At 57.1% G+C, this 21,625-nt stretch overlaps 1 protein-coding gene across 1 annotated transcript; it reads right to left on the bottom strand.

The window, feature by feature from the left end:
* Window positions 1-923: 923 nt before the first annotated feature.
* On the bottom strand, window positions 924-20,340 carry NCLIV_010570 (conserved hypothetical protein; the record flags this gene model as incomplete). The annotated part of the gene is made up of 17 exons (XM_003880572.1): window positions 924-1,154; window positions 1,665-1,990; window positions 2,400-2,602; window positions 3,042-4,110; window positions 4,324-5,054; window positions 6,606-6,773; window positions 7,934-9,684; window positions 9,962-10,388; window positions 11,000-12,141; window positions 12,633-12,878; window positions 13,579-13,913; window positions 14,447-14,867; window positions 15,441-15,619; window positions 16,020-16,200; window positions 16,556-16,821; window positions 17,226-19,579; window positions 20,105-20,340. 17 exons carry the CDS (start codon window positions 20,338-20,340, stop codon window positions 924-926), a joined length of 10,266 nt encoding a protein of 3,421 aa, XP_003880621.1.
* Between the last annotated feature and the right edge of the window lie 1,285 nt (window positions 20,341-21,625).

Genomic DNA, 21,625 nt, shown 5'->3' with positions numbered 1-21,625 from the left:
CCCACACACACACACACACACAAAGCTGGAGCCTCCCCTGCAACAAGGGTAGCAGAAAAAGTGGGAGTGAAAAAGAAGAAAACGCAACCCGCGGTTCGCCGCGATCCGCGTGTCGCCCCCGAGGCGGCGTCGCTGGGCTCTAGATCCAGACACGCCTCTCCCAAACTTCCGCTTTTTCTCCCCGCGAGACTTACCAGTCGGTGAGGCGCGCAGAGCAGGAGTTCCTCATCTGCAAACGGTGCGCCGGCGTGGGGCTGCGGCTTATAGACGAAGAGGAGCGACAAATCAGGCAGGACGAGGCACTTGTTTCCAGATTCGCTCAGAGCGCCTCTGTCGGACTTCTCGCATCCCAAGGCGTCGCACCCTTCTTCCGGGCGCGCGCCGTCGGGTCGCAGTTTCGCGTCCAAGCGGCCGCTGCGCCAGGGACACCCCAGCTCAGGGGACAGGGAGACTCCGCCGAGGAAGGCAAAGGCGCGCAGGAGGCGAGAGAGACCCAGAGGCAGCACTGAGCCGCGAATCTTCACGCGCTTTGTCGCCTGCAGACACGGAGACAGCAGAGAGACACCACACACACACACACCGCCGTTCTCGCCTGGAGGGGCGACCGCCGTTTGCTGTCCCGGAACGCGTGCGCGAAACAGAAAAAACAGAGACATCAGTCTCTCTAGAGAAGCAGAGCAGCCCCAATGAATGCCAATATATATATATATATATATGCATATATGGGTGGACACAGGCTCCGGTAGACACATTAGGCAGGGCCTTTGTGCTCCGAAGGGGCTTGGGGAGCGTGGATCCTCGTGGCGATTCGAAGTCATAAAATTGCACAAACGCCGAAGTGAATTCATATACGTGCATGCCCGTATACCTGTGCACAGGCTTCGGGATACTTATTTGCATGCGTGCAAGGTGAGTCGCGTGGTTCAAGGCGACCGCATGCATACATACACAAATGCACGTCTACATAACGACAGACGCGCGCATATATATGTAGATGTTGAGAAATACTTAAGACAGGTTATGATTCTGAGGGAGGAAAGGAATTGTCTTACTTTCCTCGTGACTAGATCCTCGACAGCTCGGTCGTCGATTTCTGCACGCGCCACGCGAACACGGCTGTTCCTCACCGGGAACGAGGCCACTAACAAAAAGACCTAAAGGAGACAAAAGGAGATAAAAGGAGACATCACGCTGGAAGTGGAAACAAGAAATGCACACGCATTTCACGCTCTTCTTACTTATGACGCTATGCGTGCTGTCTCTGTACAATCGTTTTGAACGTATGCAGTGCACCAGATACATCGCCGTGGCTCTTAATATCGTGGGAGAAGACGACGATCTCCAGATCAAGCTTCAACACACAAAAGAATCTCAGCGTCGCGCTACGACACGGACCGACCTTGGTCGCATTGACCCGAGGAGACGTGCTCAAAAACACTTCCAAGCCGTAAAGACACAAAATTTCAAAGTTATATGTATATGTGTGTACATCTACACACACACACACACACGTATTTGTATATATGCTTATTTGCATATATGTTTGTTTGTATGTATGTGTTTTCGTTCCTGTACGTGTCACTCTGAGTGCCGAGAAGAAAGGCGGCTTTCGAGTCTCTTGACTGCCGCAGCCCCTTGCGGATCTCGCGACTGAGAGACGTTACCTTCAGAGGTCTCGTTAAGACAGGTCTATCCTGTCCCGACGGTGCCCCACAGGCGTCGGAGTGTCTTTCCTTTCCCTTCTTTTCCTCTTCTCTCAGTTTCAGCTTGTCGGGTTCTGCCTCTTCGTCGCTTTCTTCTTTCTCGCTCTCTCGCGTCTGCCTGCAGCGGGCCTTGTCCCCGTTCTCTCGCTCGCGCTTCAACGACGGCAGCGACGTTTTCGCCGCCTCCCGGAAAGACGCGAAAGACGAAAAAGAGTTGACGCCCAAAGAAGCCGCCGAGGAAAGAGACGCCGACGCGTGGCGACGAAGAAGACGAAGCAGCGGTCTAACTTCCGCCGAAGATCCTGAAAAACATCAAGCGGTGCCTCGTACATATATATATATATATATATGCGTGTCTATATTCATCTTTTCCTCTTTCTCGCTCTCTCAATATATATATATATATCTAGATGTCGATACGGATACGATTGCAATTCGATCCATGCATATTCCTCTACAGGCGCGAGGGTTTCTCGAAGCGCAGATTCGAGAGGCCCAGACGCGAACGCAACTCTGTACAGAGAGACCGAGCTCGATAGGGAGAGCCAGCAGACTGGTCCCGTTCCAAACCAAACATTTAGGCGCCTCCGCCCCTTCTTGCGCCTCTCTGCCGCTGAGAAAGTTGCGACGAAACGCAAAGCGCGAACACAAGGAAGAGCGTTTGCCTGGCTCCGGAAAAACGCAGCTGTCCCTCACCTTCGAAGAAGAGCGTTTTGAGGGCAAAGCCGGGGACGAGCTGTAGTGTGTCGTTCACTGCGCTGCGCGTCCTCTTCTGCAGCGCCATCCACGCGGCGGCCGAGAGAGGCGGGGCAAGCGAAGCGTCTGGGACCGTCTCCGTCGCGTATCTCGGGCCGTAGAGCGAAGAGAACTTCAGGCTCGGGTCTCGCAAGAGGAGATTCCTACAGGACACACATCGTCGCGGACAGGGATGCATTGTGTTTTTTTCATTTCGGCAGGGTCGGTTTTCTCGCCTTACAGCTCAGTGATGCGGGAGCGTCTACCTTTCAGGTTTCTTGGCTGTTTCCTCCCGCTGCTGCGTTTTGCGTTCACTCGTGGCTTTCTCCTCTTGAGAACAGACCGCGCACATCGCATTTCAGGAAAACGCCTGGCCTCTTCTCTGGTGTCTCGCCACCTCCCTGCTGTCTCCTACTTCGAAACTCCGCTCTTCTTCTTCGTCTTCTTCTCCTTCGCATTCTTCTTCTCCCTTCTTCACATTCTTCCTCTTCTCCTTCTTCGCATTCTTCTTCTTCTTTTTCTCTTCTTCGCTTTCTTTTGTTTCCTCGTCCTCTCCTTCCCTGCGCGTGGTTTGCGTGTCGATTCTCTGCGAGAGGTGCTTACCTGAATTCGTGGCTAGTGTAGGTTAGAATGACGCGTTTGCTGGTGAAGATCCCGGCGTAGTGATTGCTGACGACGAGAGCCTGCCGCTCTTCGTGTTGCATGTCGTGGAGTTGAATGATGGCGTCGATCCACCCCTCCATCGTGTCGGCATCCGAGTCGTAGAGGCTCTCGTCTTCTTCTTTCCTCCCTGCCTTGCTCTCCGGCTTGGCACCGGCGTAGAAGGCGCGTTTCTCGTCCTCGCCTTCGACCGCGCCGCGCGCACCCCCAGCCCCGTCTCCCTGGCCCGCCTTGTCGCCCCCAGCCGGCGGGCGCGAACCGGAAGACCGCGAGGCGACGCGCACGCGAATCTGCGGCGCCTCCGCTCGGGCCCCAGATCCCGGTGCGCCGAACGACTGCAAGGAAGAGACAGCAGAGAGCGAAGACTTGGAGCGGAGCGCGAGCGCTCGCACTGACCCAATCGGCCCGGGCGGCGGCCGAGCTCGGAGCACGAACGACGTCAGGGCCTTTTTCACCTCGTTGACGACTTCGTGCAAGAGGTCTAGGGGGAGCGCGGGCGACGGGGAAGAATGTGAGGAGGCGCGAGGACAGCGCGAGGCGCCGGCAAGGGGAGCAAAGAGCTTTCCGGGGTCTGTGCACACCACGGTCGCGGCGTCGGTCGGACGCGAAGCGGCGGGCCAAGACGGAGACGCTTGAAACGCAGAGAAGAGAGGGAGAGAAGACGAGAAAGGCGGTGGAGGAGAGTAGGGGACGAGAGCTAGACCCGCATCGTTCTCCGGCGAGGCGCCGTGGACATGCGACGGAGGGAGGACAAACGAGGGAGGCAGAGTCGAGAGCGAAGGACAGGCAGGCGAGGCGAGCTTCGGCGACGAAGACGACAGGCCTTCGCTCTGCTGGAAGAAACTCGCATTTTTAACAATCGAGAGTCCAAAGGGCCTCAGGAGACTCGACGCCTCTTCCAGAGCGCGAGCGAGGCGACACGCGGCACACAGGCAGCTTTTGCCTTTCAACCGCCCGCATCCTTGACTGAGCAGCGGCGACTGCGGATCTGGTCCTTTCTGGGGGACGAGCGCTGACAAAGCAGAAGAACAGACGTCGATGCGAGAGGGACATGACTCACCAAATGTACAAAAACGCCCTTCCGTACTTTCTCTCTCGTTTTTCGATTGCCGCATCTGTGTCGCTGTCCGTTTCGCGCACCGGTCTCTGTTTCTGGTTTCAGCTTTCTGTTTCCCGCTGTCTCGTGTGTTGCGACTTGAAGGCGGATTCGTTTTCTGTGGCGTACCGTGTGTACTTCTTCCTGCCTCTTCGGGGCGTTCGTTTTCCTTCCCTTCTTTCGCCGGCGCCTGCGCGGAGTTCCCGCTCGGCTTCGGGGCGTCTTCTCGCCGCGACCCGGCTCTGGCCTCGGCGTCCTTCTCGGATTTGCACTTCGCCTCGAGCTTTCCAACTTTCGCCTTCTTGGCAGGGAGCGGGAATTCGTAGCCGTGTGGGTAGCGGAGGGCCAGGCGGACTTCTGGAGGCAGCGCGGCGTCGGAGTTGAACTCGATGTACACCCGACTGCACAGGAAGGGCAAAAGGCGAACCTCTTCGAAGGCCAGGGGCGAGGGGGGGAGAGGCTGGGTCGGCGCCGCCGAGAGAGGCGCGTGTTTTGGGAAGGCCTGGCCCGCCCCGGAAGGCGAGAAGCCAGCGGGGGGAGTTGCAGGCGCCGAGAGCGACGAGAAGGCAGAAGCCGGACCCCGCGGCGAGGGCGAGGCGGCGGAGTGCGGCGAGGAAGAGAAGCAGGGAGACGAGCAGACCTGCGGCGAGTCGTTCGCGGAAGGCGTGAGAGGCAGGGGAGGGGAGGAGACTTCCGGAGGGAGCGACGCGGTGTACGTACAGGGGAAAGAAGCCCCGGCGAGATGCGGAGAGAGAGAAGATCCCGAAGACGGAGATCCGACCCACAGAGGAGGGAGCGAAGACGACGCGTCGAGGAGAGAAGAAGGCAGCAGCGGGGGAACGCGAGACGAACAGCCGGGACTGAGAGAGGACGAGAGATCGAACGCGAGAGACGCGGGGCCGAAACACGAGAAGCCAGCCGAGGAATCGGAGGGACAAGAGGACTCCTCGCGAGGCCCCGCGCACGCGAATGCCATCGTCTTTCTCAACTTTTGGAAATCGGGCGTGTGTCGCGATTTCACCTTCTCTCCGCGCGTGTCGCCTTCGTCTCCTCGCCTTCCTGTGCAGAACAGCCCCGTGGTGACCGCCCGCTTTCTTCCCTCCGACGCGCCTCCTGCCTGTAGTTTGTAACTTTCGAGTTGGAGGCCGAGAGGAGAGGCGCTGCGCGCTTGGCGCGTTTTCCGCTGCAGTTCGCGCCCGTCGCTTCACGCAAGTAGAAGCGCCGGAAACTGCGGCTTTCTGTTTCGGCTCCCCGGTGACGACCCTGGCAGCGAGCGGAGAGGCCGGCGGTGAAGACAAGAGAGATCAGTGTGGCGACGCCGCGGAAAAAAGGCGGTCGAGGTCGACGAGCAGAAAAGACAAGAAGAGCTTTCGGCTGAGGAAAAGGCTTCTGCTTGGGAAGGGGTGAAGACGACCTGCAGGGAGTTTTCCTCGTATACGTTCTCGCGAGAGAGCGGGGCAACCGAGAGCGATGTGCGCGCGCCGTCGCCCCCGAAGATATGGCGAGAGGAAACGATCGGTCTGGAAAAGCGACTAACAGCGAGAAAAGCGGCGCGTGTGCGAAGAACAGAAACCTCTTTCCGGCCTGCGGAAGTCAGTAGAAACACAGATCCCGGAAACGGAAAGCAAAGATCGGGTGTGCAAAAAAGCCGCCTCGCGCTGGAGGGCAGTCTCCGAGGTAACCGAGAAGCGAGAGACAGATGCGAGACTCGTCATTCCAGGACACACGTGCGTCGGCGGCGGAGACTGAAAAGAAAGCGAGACGGTCGCCCGGCAGCCTTTCCTCTGGTAGACTGGGCCGAAACCGGGAAGGAGACCTTTGCGCGCGGCTATTTCGAGGGTTTCCAGGGAAGAAAACTCAGGAGGAATCCATCTTTCGACCGGAAGAAGTCACAGAAAACCACCTCGGCGGCGGTCTCCCGTCGCGCTCTTTGTCTTCACCCGCCTCCCCCCTTCTCCCGCCTCCTGGCGTCTTCTGCGCGGAGAGCGCGCAGGATTCTTCCACGCCACGTATGCCGCGCGCGGCAGAGGTTTCCCGCTGCCTTTTTGCCGAGTTTTCCGCGGGAAATGAGGAAAATATGCCGAGTTGTCTTTCAAGAGAGCAAAAAGGGAAAACGCGGCGCTCCCTTCGAAGAACGCGAGGTGTAGTGACACCCGGACGAAACGGTCGTCGCGGTTTCGGCGGCTCCGCCGATTTCCCCGGACGCGTTTTCAGGGTTTTTGCCTTGTGCCAGCCGTACCAACCGTACTCATCTCCTCTGGCGAAAGCGGTCTCCGAGAGTGGGGTGCGCTTTTTGGCACGGGTTGTGCTTTTTACGGAGAAAGGACGAGCGGCTTCTTGTCTTGCTGAGCGAGCCCGGTGACGTACCGTGTTGAGTAGTCTGTCACCGTGTGTGCCAAAAGTGGTCTTACGGGAAAGTGAGAAGTTTTCTTCCCTTTCCCTGACACACTCCCACGCAAGCACACGCCGTATACCCTTGGGTTGCATGCAGAGCAGCAGAGGGAAGGCGACAGCGTTCGATTCGGACGCGGCCGACCTCGAGGGGGTTCCGAAAACCAGTCTTTTTTGCCTCAGAGGTCCTAGAAACGCGGAGGAATCTCCACATACACACACTTCTCTGTACACATGCATACACACAGCTCTGCCTGACTCTGCGTAACCAGACACATCCGTTTACCCATGTAAACAAAATTCCACACTTCTATGCAAATATCGATCTGCCCACGAATGCGCCAATGTGGAAGAAAAGTACGACAACTCTAACAACCTATAGGGCATGAATAAGTAGGTATGTGGATATAGTTGTGACTGCTTGCTCAACACGGAGAGAGGCAGTACAGACATCGCGTAGATTTCCTAAAACCGGAGAGGAACGCTACTCCCGCCGTTCCGTCCCCTTCTGGCTGTGTCCGAAACCGAAACGAGGCATGTTTGGGGAACGGAGGTACACGCAGAGGTGAAGACACGTGCTTGGAAGACGCGATCAGGCTGCGTTCACGCAGAGGTGCTTTCGAGGCACTCCCCGTTACAGAAAGCTCTTCTTCCCACCCGTTTCCCTCTCATTTCTCGACGGCTGCTCGACCATGACGCGTTCGACATGTTCGGTTCCGTTTTCACTACTGAAAAATGTAGAGGTGGGGAGGACTGGAAACACCCGTGAGGCTAAACAGCGGAGCAGTCGAATCTCGTCGAACCCGGAACAAACGGGAATGGCCTTGGCATGCGTTTGTCTTGTACACAAACTGGGGAACTTTGCCGAGAAGCCCAGTCGCCGCCTGTAGCGGCCGCTAGGCATGTTCACGTTTTCCGCGAATCTCCGACTTTGGGGGCGCCTACGCAGCTTGTACAAAGAGGACGTCTCCTACAAAGGACCCTGAAATCGCTCTCGGCAGCTGAGAACGCACTACCGTCTTGGGAAACAGCGCATATTTTACTACTTTCAGTTCATATGAAGAGCTGCACTACCCACGGGAAAGAAAAGGATTCGACGAAGCGGTTTGCGGACGGAACGGCGGACGGCCGGGGAGGAAACTGCTCGTGGCGCTTGCGCACCCCCATGCGGCAAACAGGCGCACATGCAGAGAGGTTCGTGTGTGCACAGACACACGCAAGATTCCGAAGAGGAAAGCGGTTGACAACGCCTGGCGACAAGAAAGGCAATGCGAAAGAGATCCGAGCTGCGCTTCTCTGTGTGGATGCGCGTTTCGTTCAAAGAAACAGTTTGGTGCTCGACTGCCACAGCTCTCGCCACGCTGGGTGGCTCTGGAAGAGAGCGTCGTGACTCACAATCACGAGTTGCCGCCTCGCTCGGCTAAAGGCGACATTCATTCTTTTCTGGCAGTTGATGAAGTCTTTCCCTTTGTCGCTCTTCCCAGGATCGCCATCCTCTTCCGGCGCGTCTTCTTTTAGCAGGCGCAGCGCGTCCCCGGCGTCTCGTGTTGCGCAGTCCTGCTGGGTCTTCTCGCCTCTCGCGTCCCTTGGCTGTCCTTCCTCTGTCAGCGCGCGGGAGATTTGTCTCTCGTCTTCTGTCTGCCTTGCCGCGGCTGCTGTCTCTGCGCCGTGACTGGGGTTTCCGTTTTCCCGGTCGCCAGACAGCGCCGCGCTCGGGGCGGGCTCTGCATGCGGTCGAGGTCGCCCTCGCTCCTCGCCGTCTCGAATTGCTGGGTTCGCCGCCATGCCGGGGCCTCGTCGCTCGCCGGCGTGCCGGAAAGACGTCTTGTCTCTCTCCGAGTTCCGGTCCAGGAAGGACGCCGTCGTCCGCACGCAAGAGAGAAGAATCAACTCCTTCTCCCCCCCCTGAAACGCGTCGACCGTCGAGATCTGGATCGCCTTGACAACCGCCGCCGGAAGAACTTTCTTCAACGCGCGCTCAACGCACGAGACTTGGCTTCGATACAGGCAAATCACGCCCACCTCCGACGGCCGGAGCGGACGCTTTGTGAAAAACTCCAAGGAAGACGCACAAGAGAGAGAAGAGACAGACGAAAGAGAAGACGAGGAAGAAGAAGACAGGGAAGAAGAAGACGAGGAAGAAGACAGGGAAGAAGAAGACGAGGAAGAAGACAGAGGAGAATCCACCGACGAGTGAGGAGAGAGAGACGCACCGGCCGGGTAGGCGAGCGACGAGACAGAGAGCGTCGCTTGCGGGGTTTTCGCGGTCTGCGTGTTCGTTTCGAAAATGAAAGACTTCTCCAGGACAGTGCGGAGGATTGTCGCGACGACGAAGGCTTCTCTCCAGTTCACAAAGCTCTTCCCCTCGCGACTCTCGAGGCTGCCTCGGACGCTGATGCAACAGAGTGGCCCACCAAAGGACGAGGGCCCTGGCGGGAGACGCTCGGCTCCAGAGACGCCATTCTTCACGTAGTTCTCGCCGTAAAACATGCGGCTGCAGAGACGAGCAATGACAGGATGGCACCGGTACTGTGTGCGCAGGAGAAGAACGGCAGAGAAGAAGCTGGCTGTGTCTCGACCTCGAGCAGCGGAACGGGATGCCGAACGAGAAGCCGCGTCGGCCACGTCTTCCGCTCCATATCCTCGCAGAGCGTCTGAAGCCGATGCGTTCCTTTTCGCGATGGGCGACAAGTGCTTCTCCCACTGTTTCTCGCCTTCCTTCTTCGCGACGGTCTGCGGCGCCGGAGCGACTGAGGCCTGGCTCTCCGGGCCCCGCCTGGTCGCCGACAGGCGCCGCGCGCTCGCCAAGTAGACCGGCAGCAATCGCGAAAACAAAGAGCAGCTGAAGGGAGCGCCGGGGACTTTCACCACAGGCGGCAGTTGCTTTGAGTCGCCGACTTGCAGTAGCCGCTGCGCAGAGAACCGCGACAAAATGGAGACGACGAGAGACTCGGGCGCCTGCGTCGCCTCATCCAGAAAGACAAACGGCGTCGCCAGGCCACCGGACGTCGCCCCCGAAGGAGCAACGGAAGACAAAAAGACGTCCGAGCAGCCAGCCGCGCTGCACGTCGCTGCAAAGAGGCGCACGCGCTTCCATTGCTGCAGACACACACAAAACGCGGAGGGAGGAGAAGGCATTCGCGAGAACAAGAGACGCGGAAGGGAGGGTCAGCAAGCGACGGCGAGAAGCTCGAAAGTAAAAGCGAGAGAGGGGAGAGAACCACAACACCGTTTTGACTCACGCGCGACAGGGCGCGGTGCCTGTGAAGAAGCTGCGCCTTGCGACAGAGGAAAAAAAGGCAGGCGAGAAGAAGAGCGAAATGACAGAAAACGTGGTGGTCGCTTCGCGAAGGCGCCGAGAAAAAAAGAGTCGTACCGGCATCGTTGGAGGAAAAGTCCCTTCGTCGATTCGGGCCAGCAGCGAGGCAGCCATGTCCGACATCGAAGACGCGTCTTCTTCCCGTGCATGCGCCGTGCTGACTTCGATGTTCTCCGCCGTAGAAGGGGAAACAGAAGGACTGTACGAAGACGCTTGAGAGGCCGGTTGGTTCGGGGGTTGTTTCGCGTCGTTCACGAGAAATTTGTGGAGAAGCCGTCTCCATTCCTGAATCGCCAAGGCTCTGTCTTTGCTGCTCGACACTGCGTGAGGGAGAAGCAGCGGGTGCGTCTCTGAGAGGCGACCGATGCGAACAAAGTCGGTGTACTGACACTCGAACCGGAGCTTGAGGAGGACCGAGTCGAGAGCCGCGTTCGTCATGCAAATCAACAGAATGTGGCTGCGGTTCTTGGCCGCCTCGAGGAGACTGCACACAGCGAGGGAGAGAAGAAGGCCGCCGGAACACAGATACGCTGGGTGTCTCTACAGCTGAGCGATTCGAAAGAGACAGGGAAAAGCGGAAGCGCCCGGCATCCGGAAGCGCGCGAGTCGCAAGTGCGTGCAGCCTTTGCTGAAGAGAGAGCGTGCATGCAGATGAGAAGTCCGCAGGTGACGATGGAGAGAGCGGCGAAATCGCCGCGAGCCGGGGCGCGAAGGCGAAGGATATACCCAGGAGGAAACGAGGGACGCAGCAGAGAGAGAGAAGACAGAAAAGTGACACGAAACAGCACGGTCCTTTGACAACAGAGCGAGAGAGACGATGAGCGAGAAAAGGAAGAGAAACAAATCCACCTGTTTCCGGTGTAGTTGGATTAAAGACACATATGTATACAAACTCTGCGAGGATCCGGATACTCCCTCTGGGCCCCAGAGTAGCGACGACACATTGTGGAAGAGCGCTTGAGAGACTCCACCGAAATCTCAGATACGAATATATCTATCTATCTATCTATCTATCTATCTATCTATCTATCTATCTATCTATCTATCTATCTATCTATACTTTTGGATGTCTAGAAAACCCGAATGTGCGCGTACCGGGAAAGGGTCGCGAGTGACGCCGCAAGAAGGGAACTTTTGCCAGCCCCAAAGACGCCGTGGACGAGGAGAATGGGCGGGGCGTTGGTCCGCTGTCGATCGCACTGCAGCAGGTGGAGCGCCTTTTCGAAGTCTTCTTCCTCTCCGTCGTTCCTTTCGTTTCTCCGCTTCTCCCGGCGGCCACGCAACCCGTCTCTATCTCGCGCGTCGTCCTCCCCGAAAGAGCGATTTCGACGTTTCGTTCGCTTCGTCTTCCAGTGTCGCGACGCAGACGTACGGTCTTCATACACACGCATCGCGGCTTCCTCGCCCTTCGTCACTCTCGCCGCTTCTTCGCCTGACGCTTCGCCTCTTCGAGGACACTCCCTCTCCCGCGATGCCTCGCGAGACGAAGAAGAAGCATGCGAAGAACTCGAAGAATACGAAGAAGAACTGTGATCGTTGGAGGGATCCTCTCCTGAAGGGCGTCCTATTCTCGCAAGCTCCTTTCCGCGTTTCGCGGTCTCCTCGCTCTTGGTCGGCCTCCGCTCCTCGGCCTGCGCGCCCGACGAATCGCTGGCTTCTTGACAAATTAAAAAACTTGATTCCTGCCTCGGCGCTTCACTGGGGTCCTGCACGTCACCGCCAGAGAACAGGAGACTGTCCCAGTCCTCCTCCTCACCTGCTGGCAGATCGCGGGCGTTCGTACACTCGGCACCGACACTGTCACTCTGAGCTCCGAGCGCATCAGACGCCGCTCTCCGTTCATCGTGTCCATCTTCATCTTCTTCGTCTTCTTCGTCTTCGGTTCCGTCTTTTGCTTCCTCTGCGTCTGATCCTTCAGCTGGTCCATTTCTACCGTTCCCCAGATCGTGTGTCCGTCGTCCCTTCGCGTCTGCATCTCCTCGCCTTCGCTGTTTCTCTCGGCGCGCCTCGCGACAACTGCGTTTCGGTGCGAGGTCCCGCCGTTTGTCCTCCCCGTTCCGCTCGCCTTTTTCGCGTCGCAACAAAAACTGAAACGGACGCTTGCCGTTCTTGTACACGAACCAGCGGCTGATGGCGAGAAGCACCGCCTGCTGCTCGTCGTTGAGTTTGTGTCTTCGCCGCGTATTCGGAGCAATCGCGTCTCGAAGAATCTGCTCGGCTTCGCGAGAACTCAGATTCTGCAACCGGAAACCCGCGGACACAGCAACAGAAAAGTAAACAGAGATGAACGTCCGACGCGAGAGCGCGCCCCATGTCGCGGTTGCTCGGACGCGCCCAAGGCATACGCACAGGCAGCCCGTCGGAGACCTCGCTGGCTTCATGCTCGACGCAGAGAAGTGCAGAAGAGACGGGAGAAAAGCTGGCCGTGTCAGTTCTCGCAGTCGTCCCCTCTTGTCACAAGACGGTCTCTGTGTCGGAGACGCAAGCGTCGCAGGCGGAAGGAGAACAGACACCCCCAAAAAGGAAGGGAGAAGAACAAACCTGCGTGCACCCGAGGGGAGAGAGACCGTGTAGGTAGAGAAGCACGTGCGCCGAAAGGAGGCGCGTTGCCGATGCACTCTTGCGTGCGTCTACCGTGTGATTTGGATTCTGTGAATCGCTGCACAGAAGACTCGAGAGGGAAACGCCGAAAAGGTTAAGCCTCGCGGGCCTTCTACACGCCTCTCACTAGCGGTATGGGTTCGAGGAGAGGAGGAACGTCTTCGCTTTCGTCTCCTTCGGCGACCTCTCCGTCGGGTCGTAACTCGTCTTTCGCCTCCGGGCAACCGCCCGCGAGCAACGCATGCGACAGACAACTCAGCTCAGAATCGCCGCGCTCTGCAGACGAGCCAGCGGAGGGCGCGTGGAGCCGCTCGGCGTCTCGCGCAGATGCGCTGGGATTTCCGGGCGCCGCCGCCTTGTCCCTCTGCGTGGCCTGGCGAGGCAGCCGCAAAAAGGAGAAAGAGACTGAGGCCATCGGAGGAAGCAAAGATGAGCAAAGACGCGAAACAAAGTGGACAACGCAGCCAGCAGGTGACGCAGAACGAGGACGAAAGAGAAGTGGGAAGCAAGGAGGAGGGACACTGAGTTTCGCGTTTCCTCAATCGTCTCATGGGCGCAGCGCGGGCCGCTGAGAAAATTCTCCGCGCAAATCTGTGTGCATGCGTCTGTGAAGGGGCTTTTCTGCGCGGGCGTTGCCTTGAACGTAGAGAGCGACGGCGGGAAGAAAGCGAGTCGACTCGATAAAAAGGAAGGGGCGACAGTCAGATCCAGCGGAATGTCTCCGCTCTTGCATGCAGTCACCGAAATTCAAAAAAATACGCTGCGTATCCACACGCCTTCCGGGAGAGAACAGGAAGCAGAAGGACGGCGACGCGAGCACATGCACAGAGACAGATCGCCTTCCCACGAGGAAACGACCCGTGGGAGGCTTCTAGAAAACGCGAAAACTGAGACAAGACCGTGGTAAGCATAGACGCAAAGACCCATAGCTCTGACCACATACGTCTTTACATATACGTATATATGTATGTATATATATATATATATATATATATATCTGCTTATAGGCAGAACCTGTAGATGAGACACGAGAGAGCGAGATGTGTCGCGAGTGCTGTGAGCCTGCCGTTTACTTTCCAGAGTCTCTCGATTCCGTCGACCGCAGCAAATTCGTTGGCGAAGTTCCCGAGGAGCATTCCCGACAGATGCAGTTTTCTCGCCGAGTCTCGACCTCTCTCTGCGCGTTTTTCGCTAAGGAGGCGCGCCCACCAAGACGGCAAGAAGCCCTCAGAGAGCGACGCAGGCCGGGGCGCGCGATGCCAGGTAGACTGCGAACGCTCCGAAGACCGCGAGGGGGCTAGCGAAGACGCGAGGCGGAGAACTTCGACTTCGACGGTCCCTGATCGCGGATGCAAACCTTTCCAGCACGATCGGCAGAGCAGCACTTTAGACGGATGCGTCCAGTCGTCTGAACAGACCAACCCCACGTTCGTTTCCAAGCCCAGAAATGGAGACATGCACACGCAAAGGCGCGCAGATAAACAAAAGCATGCACGCATGTAAAATATATGCACGTACGCAAGCATGTACATATAAATATATATATATATATATATATTTATTTATATACTTATATATATTTATATATACACATGTACTTAATTGCATATGCACAAAAGGAGAATGCCGACGGAGAGAAAGAGGCAGAAAGTCAAAATGGCAGGACATCAGAGAGAGGATATGGAGATAGCAGAGACGAGAGACAGAGGGGCGGCGCAGCCGCAGAGACGCACGAGACGATGCGAAAAGACCGCGCGCGTCTCTCTCGCGAGACACAAGAAAGCATGCAGATAATACAAAAACGCCCAGGGAATGTGCTTAGGCAGGTACGAGTAAAACCGCCGCAAAAAGGCATACACATCCATGTAGGCAAAGAGAGAGGAATGTCGAAAAAGCAGAGAACGCGACACACAAGAGCTTGAGCAGCAGAAAGAGGCGTACCGTCAGCAGCGATCGCCCACAAGTCGCCTCGAGAAACCGTTTTCTGAAGGATCGCAAGGGGGTCGGGGACAGACGAAGAATGAGGACTGGCGAGGCAAACCCCTCTCGACGCCAAATGAGATGACGGCGGGACGCGGTCGGAGTCGCGAAGAAACGGTGTCTGTACACTGCAGTTTGAGAAGTCGAGGAAGTAGCGCGTTTTCGTCTCTTCCACCGCGTCTTCTCCCGCCTCGTCCTCTGCAGTTTGGTCTAGCGCCGGAGTATCTGCGTCCTGCTCGTCTTCCTCTTCCAGATCGTCTTCTTGGCTCTCGATATTTCCACGTCGGGCACGGTCTTGCCTTTTCCGGCGTTTCGCCTGTCTCGCTTTCTCCAGCGAGGCTCGCCACTTGCGTTGCTGCATTTGTTGCTGTTTCTTCAGCCCCTGCAAAGGCGCAGAGCGGAGCGCGCGCGCACGCGTCAGGTCGAGGGAAGAGGGGAAAAAGCAGAGCGAATTTGCGGTAGGCCACGCCCACAAAAGCCTTGGGCCAGCTGTGGTGTACATCCAGTGGAACAAAAAAGAGGAACGGTTCCCGCTAGAGGCAGACAGAGGAATATGCTGGCAAAACATGACGCTGACTAGGAGATTATCAGTCAATAAAAACAAGTACATGCCTACTTTCCCGGCATCCAATACGGATGCACATATACTCAGATCGACACGTAAGCACGTATACACATATCTCTATGTTTCTCCCTCTACATATATATTCACGCATGGGCGACTGACTGATATATATATATATATATATATATATGTCTGTGTGTATCTCCATAACATATGAATACATATATGTTCAGAAGTAGGTGTGCTGGAGCACAACGCGAGCTCTGTGACGAGCACACAGACATGCCGCGCAGGAAAGAGAAACAGCAAGAAACGTTGACGAGCTCAGGACGTGGATTCGCAGATGACCCTCGGGACTGCATGCACTTTTTGATTCGCTCTTCCTCTCACCAGGCGCTCTTTGGCAGACGCAACGGCGCCGTCTCGACACGGCGAAGAAGCCCAAACCTGCAGGCGAATGCCGGAGGCGACGAGAACGGCGTTGCCACTGAGCGATGATCTCTCTCGCGAGGCCAAAGAGGCAGACGATGACGCAACCGAGGGGGGAGAGATAGGCGCAGACGATCCATCTGCGAGGAAAAGGTAGCCCAGTAGGATAAACGACGCAACACGGAGGATGACGGAGTCTAGTGGGAGAGCGAATCAAAGAAGACTGAAACCCTATATGCCGAGCATATTGGAAACCACAGGGTCTTGTACAGTTGTTCATGCGTGCCGATCCTTACCTCGAGATGCATATAGCTCTACATGTATCAATATGAACAGCTATGTAAAAGAATATCTGTGTCGGTATAAGAAAGAGCAGTTGAGTTCCTCTATTTCCTGACTGTGTTGTCTACAGTTGAAAATCGTGTTACGCGGCCCTCTGTACACGTTTTTTCGTCCATTCGCGCGAACTCAGACTCAGGCCCAGAGCCGGAATGCGTTTGCCGTCTCGAAGCAGAATCGGAGGATGTCTCGGGGACTTACACACAACTGGCTGCAGAGCAGCCGCGAGCTCGACGAGCGTCCCGTGGATTTGCAAGGCGACGGAGTTGAAAAGCGAGAGGCAGTAACTCTCGATTTGTTGCGCTCGTTTCGCCGTCGACCGCCAGAGAGAGGAGCCGCAGGAGACGCCACGCATGCACTGGCGGACTATCGCGGGAGCGACCTGAAAAACGCATGCGATTTTTGCCGCGAAACCGGATATGCATGCACGTGTCTAGGCCAGCAGAAACAACCAGGCCCATTCCCGTTTTTACACGAACTTCGAATCTCCCTCTCTTCATTCCTCAGCTCGACAGCTGGACAGCGGTTACGCATGTCTATGCACGTGCACACGCAAGTGCACATTCACATGAGGTGTATGTGTTGTAAGTGTATTCATGCTTACCCGGACACGCCTGCAAATCAATATCCAAATGTATATCTATATGTGCACACAAAGATCTCGTCCTGGGCGTCCTTGAATAAAGGTGCCCTCGTTTGTGCGCGCATGTTGCCGTTCTCCCCCGATTCTTTGTTACCTTTCGAGGGTCTCTTGGAATGGCGAAGCGCAGAGGGAGGAGCGAAAGCAGTTGCGAGGCCTGTTCGCGTCGAGCAGGAAAAGCGGCGAGAGGCCGGAAGGTTGGCAGCCACTCGGTTTCCTCTTGCTGAGGTTGCGACGAAAGATCGTCCGGGAAGTCTCCGGCGGCAGGGTTCAAACTCTGGAAAGGGACGAAGGATGAACGCGAAGAAGCGCGAGGCGCCGGAGACAGAGCAGGGCGCGCGGCGCGAGGCGGATTGCCGCAGGCTGCGTTAGACAGAGGAGACACGCGAGAAAAGGACATCTGTCGAGAAACAGACCTCGCGCGTTCAAAGTCAGACACCGCAACGCGGCGGCAAGCCGCGTGGAGACCTCGCCCAAGTTGCATACGCAGGGAATGCGAAGAACAGCGAGAGTGTGCACAGGAGAGACGCGGCGAGACACGCGGCAGACGCGTCCCTCCACACGGAACGAGTGGCAAGGGGTCAGAGAGAACGCAAGGAAGAAGGAAAAAAAGAACGAGCAGCATGTGGGCAACCCGAGACTGAAGGCGGTCCGGCAGCGAAAAGCGCGATTGGAGAAGATCCCTACTCCCGAAGGGAGGGGCATTGGAAAAGAGAGAAACAACACGGCAGGATTGACAGCAAGAAAGGGGCGAAACATCGACATACAGCCAGGGTATGAAGACGCCGCTCCTTTAGCAAACGGCGGGCTGAACACGGGACGGCGAGAACGGGAGAGAGGAAGGAGATTCGCTTTCTCCTGAGTCCCCTCTGTTTTAGCACCCTCGTCTCTCTCCGTAGGGCGACGTTTGTTGGCGAGAAAGCTTCGGGGCCGTCCGCGCCTCAGAGAAGACCAATGAGAGGAGGAGGCCGACGCGAAATCGGTACTGCCTTCCAGTAGGTCTACGTCCACAGAGGCCCCAGAGGAGCAGTGGAAGTTCGCGTTTGTCAAGTGTCTCTTGCCCCGTGCACCCGAAAGAGGACGAAAAGCCTGGCGTTTGGAGCCGGGGAATGCGCAGGTCTGTGTGTCGCTCGCGCGTCCCCTCTCGCTGTCTCCGAGGACGTCCCTGTATCTTTCTCGCGCGCTCTCAGAGCCGTCCCCCGGGCGAGGCCACATGGGGTGTCTCCCACGTGACGGGTCCACCCGCTTTCCAACTTGGACTTCCTCCCCCCCTGTGGTTTCCTCTCGCTTTGTTGTGGCGCTTCGCGCCGACTCGGCAGGAGACGGCTCTGCCGCTGGCAGGTGCGCCCTGGGGAACGCGCCGCGTCCTCCTTCTCTCTCGGGTTGAAGCGCGACGTTTGCAGGCGCATGCAGAAGATCGACGAGGTCTTCGTCCATCTCGGCGGGCTCTGTGTCGCAGTGCGCAGAAGCTGAGGAAGGAAACGGAACGGACGATGGAACCGGGGGAGACGACGCAGAGGACGATGAGGAAACACACGAGGAAAGAAGAGAATGTAGCATCGCCGGCGGCATCGGATGTCGCCTGCGCGGGGCCTTTTCTTGGGCCTTGTCCATCGGCAGGGCGTCCTCTCCCGGTGGAACAACGTGAGGCTTATCATCGAAAGGATACGCAGCACCATGAGACTCAAACAGAGAGAGAAAGAGCAGCGCGTCTTTGAAACCTCCATACTCTTCTTCACCTTGAAGGCTGTCTTCCATCGCGCGACATTCCGCCTCGCCTTCACACTGCTTGCTGCCCCGGGAGGGACGGTTGCCCCCTGGAGAGCATTCTGGAGAAGAGAAACAAGCTGGGACGACGGAGGACGCGAGAGAGGGACAGTGTTGAATCCAAGGGCACGCATCGCGTGCCATGTCCTCGAGCAAATTCTCTGCTGCGACTCGCGTCAGGAAACTGGTCACGAGTTCTGTTCGTGCAGCACAACTGCGGTCTTCTCCATCTTCATCGCTTCCCCTTCTTCCCACGTCTTCCACTATTGTCCTTGACGCCACACTTGCATCGTTGTCTCCTCGGATCAGCTTGGCATCGTTTTCCTGGATTCGTCCGCTCTCCTCGCCTGCACCACCGCTTTCTGTTTTCGGTCCAACCGGATCTCCAGGGCGTTGTGTGTGTCCTAGCACAGCGCCTTTAGCCGCCACCGTCCCGGGAGACGGCACGTCTTCGTGTCGGAAACGCGCGTTTGCCGAGGGATAAGCAGTGGAAACTGCAGCCTGGACCGCGTTCTCTTTCCCTGAATAATTTGCAGAAATTAGTTGGGGCTGAGACTGACTGGAGAACTGCCCGGGACGGAGGCTCGAGGCCGAAAGGGTTTCGCAAGGAGGAAGATTGTCCGACGAGGTATCTTGGCACATCACGGCCTGCGAAGGCTCTCTCTCGTGGCGAGGGAAGGGCCCCGACGCCGAAGAGGAAAGATGTGAGGACGCCTCACGCCAGCGAGGAGCAAACGGCGACACAAATGCCTTCCTGGCTGACTCGACCGACGGTGGCTGCTCGTGGCTAAGAGACGAGGGGGTGTCCGTACACTCCAGCGACTCGACAGACCGGCGAAACGAACCGGCAGCGACGGCGGCGGATCTCGACACGTACGGATCAGAAAGCCGAGTTTCGCTTGCGGAATCCGCCGCGAATGGCTTCTCAGTTACACTATGTGACGGCAAGGAAGAGGAGAAAGCAGAGGGAGGCGAAGAGGCGCAAGACCGAAGATCTGCGGGCGAAACACCAGCTGCGACGCGAACGCGAGAACTGAAGAGTCCGCCTCGACCTCGAAATCGCGCCGGGCGGGGCACTCGCTGCGCATTGGTTTTGCCCGTGTTTCCTTGAGACGAGGACGAGATCGACAGGGAGGCTCCATGCGGCGCCAGAGAAGAGGCGGAGGAAGGGAACGAAGAGGAAGAGACCGACGATGCACACGAGGACGGAAATCGCCTCGCATTTCCCGTGCGCGACACACATGGACTTTGAGAGAGCTGGCCAGAGGGAGAACTGCTCGGCTGAGGCCGAGTTGAACGGGGTGGAAGGACGCGAGTCAGTTGGACCAGATGAAGCGGAAACTCGACGTCTTCGCTGAAGGCAAAAAACACGAAAACGTAGCGGCAGTGAGGAGGGTGGGACTCCGACGAGGCGGTCGGGAAGCCGGCCAGAGAGGAAAGCAAGACACGCATCACCGGGTGTCGAAAAATCGAGGTCCCGAACCAGAAAAAGAATCGTGAGAGCGGGTCTCGACATCTGGCCTGTGTGGGCTGCAGGAGATCCAGCGACGGGAGACAAATACAGGAGTAGAACACGCAACAGACCAGGGGTATCTGTCTGTCCTACTCTAGGTGCGATGCCTAAAAATCAATGTGCACTAGCATAACATGCCTTTCCTATTTCACGTGACACATGCGGTTTGAAGAAGGGGCAAGCGTATGCTCAGATACGTTATCTCTCTTGTCTGTAAAGAGCGGAAGCAAATCACACGTCTGATTTGTCGAGTGACCACAGAACGTGGATTGGCAGGAGTGCTTTCGCGGCCACAAGCTCTTCTGTCTCTCGCGGTTTTTGGTGCTCCATGCGCGGAAAGAGAGAAAACGCCTGCTCGCGCCTTACTCAAGAAGAGCTTCGAAGGGACGCAGAGGAATCTCATGGGAGTCCAGAGCGTCTCCTTTTTTTCGAAGCTGGGTGTCTCCAGTCGGCGTGGTTTCTTCTTCAGCGGCGTAAAGCAGAAACCGCAGGAAGCCTCTCATCACCTGGCAGGTGCACACGCCATCTTTCCACGATTTGTTCTTCTTCGTCTTCTGGGAAGTGTAAGTACACTCGAACCAGCAGCTCGAGTGAGGCTCCATTCTCGAATCGCGCACGGCGAGTTGCTGGGTACCGACGGAGAGCGGAACGGAAAGCCAGAGGGAGGGAAGGAGGGGAGCATGAGTGCAGAAGAAAACGTATTCAGGAAAAGAGAGACTCGGAGGAGTGTAAGAAGGCTGCGACAGTCAGAAGCACACGCGGCTCAGCGAGACGCCAGCGCTTTGTGGAGAGAGAAACGGAGCGTGGCGGAAGCACAGGCAAGAAACCGTCCTCGTGAAAACCCACTCCGTCGGGAGGGACAAATCCCTGACGAGCGCTGAGAAACCACGGTGAGACAACCGTGCAAACGTTGCCGAGATAAACGCGAGTCCTAATTTTCGTTCTCTGGCTCTCTGTGTGCCGCCGGTATAGAAGACTCAAAACAGGGGAGGGCGGGGCGATGCCACGGCCGGCGACAGCTTTTTCCGTAGGAAGCATGCACACTGGAAAGAGGCCCTTCGGCAGGCGCGTTCCACACATGCAACTGAAACGCAGTCTCGACCAAACGCCACTGTCCAGAGAAAAGGAGTGAACAGCTGGTTTCGTCCTGCCACGGAAAGCGAGCGAAAAGTGGACAAGACAAGAAAAGGTTCCGGGTTGCGTGCCGCATGCAGTCGCGACTCAAGCGTCGAGGATGCGCTGGCTGCACGCACGGCAAAACACTCGAGGGAAGTCCGGGCATAACTTTCTCGTTTTTCACGCATACGGCGGCTTGGATTTAAGTGAAGAGGGGGGAACATGCAGCAGAAATCAATGGGCCTCAGATACGGCCGGATTATCGAGAAACGAACACTCGAAAAAGTGCTCTCGACGTGGACCGCGGAGCGTGAACGGGAAGTCCGAAGGTCGATGGTAAATGCCAGCGGCTGCACACCTCCCAATTTTCTCTCTCGTACATCGCCTTCTAGAATCTGTACACATCAATACGTGTGTGTACGTATAGATTTGAATACGCATCTACGTGGCCGAGTCGTCTTTTACAGACACTCGCAACAGGGGACGGGACGGGCGTCGCGGTTCACGCCTCTGTCCGCGAGCCTGCGTGTCTGTTTGGGTTTTCTGTAGCCACGGAATCTCCATTTTCGCCAGCGGGCTATCCAAAACGGAGATTCCAGAGCCAATGGTTTGTTTGGCGAGTTCGTAAGACGCCAAAAATAGCGACACCGACTCTCGCGAAGTCAGCGGCAGCATGAGAGCCGTGCGTTGCGATCTATCATCCGTGTAGCCTTTACGGGTTTTCCTGGGACTTCGGGTCATCGCCCCATTTTGCCAGTCGGCAAAAGCGGC

The sequence above is a fragment of the Neospora caninum genome, chromosome IV (genome assembly GCF_000208865.1).
Source record: "Neospora caninum Liverpool complete genome, chromosome IV".
In the NCBI taxonomy this organism is placed as follows: Eukaryota; Apicomplexa; class Conoidasida; order Eucoccidiorida; family Sarcocystidae; genus Neospora; species Neospora caninum.
This window is presented reverse-complemented; position numbering and strand designations above follow the sequence as displayed.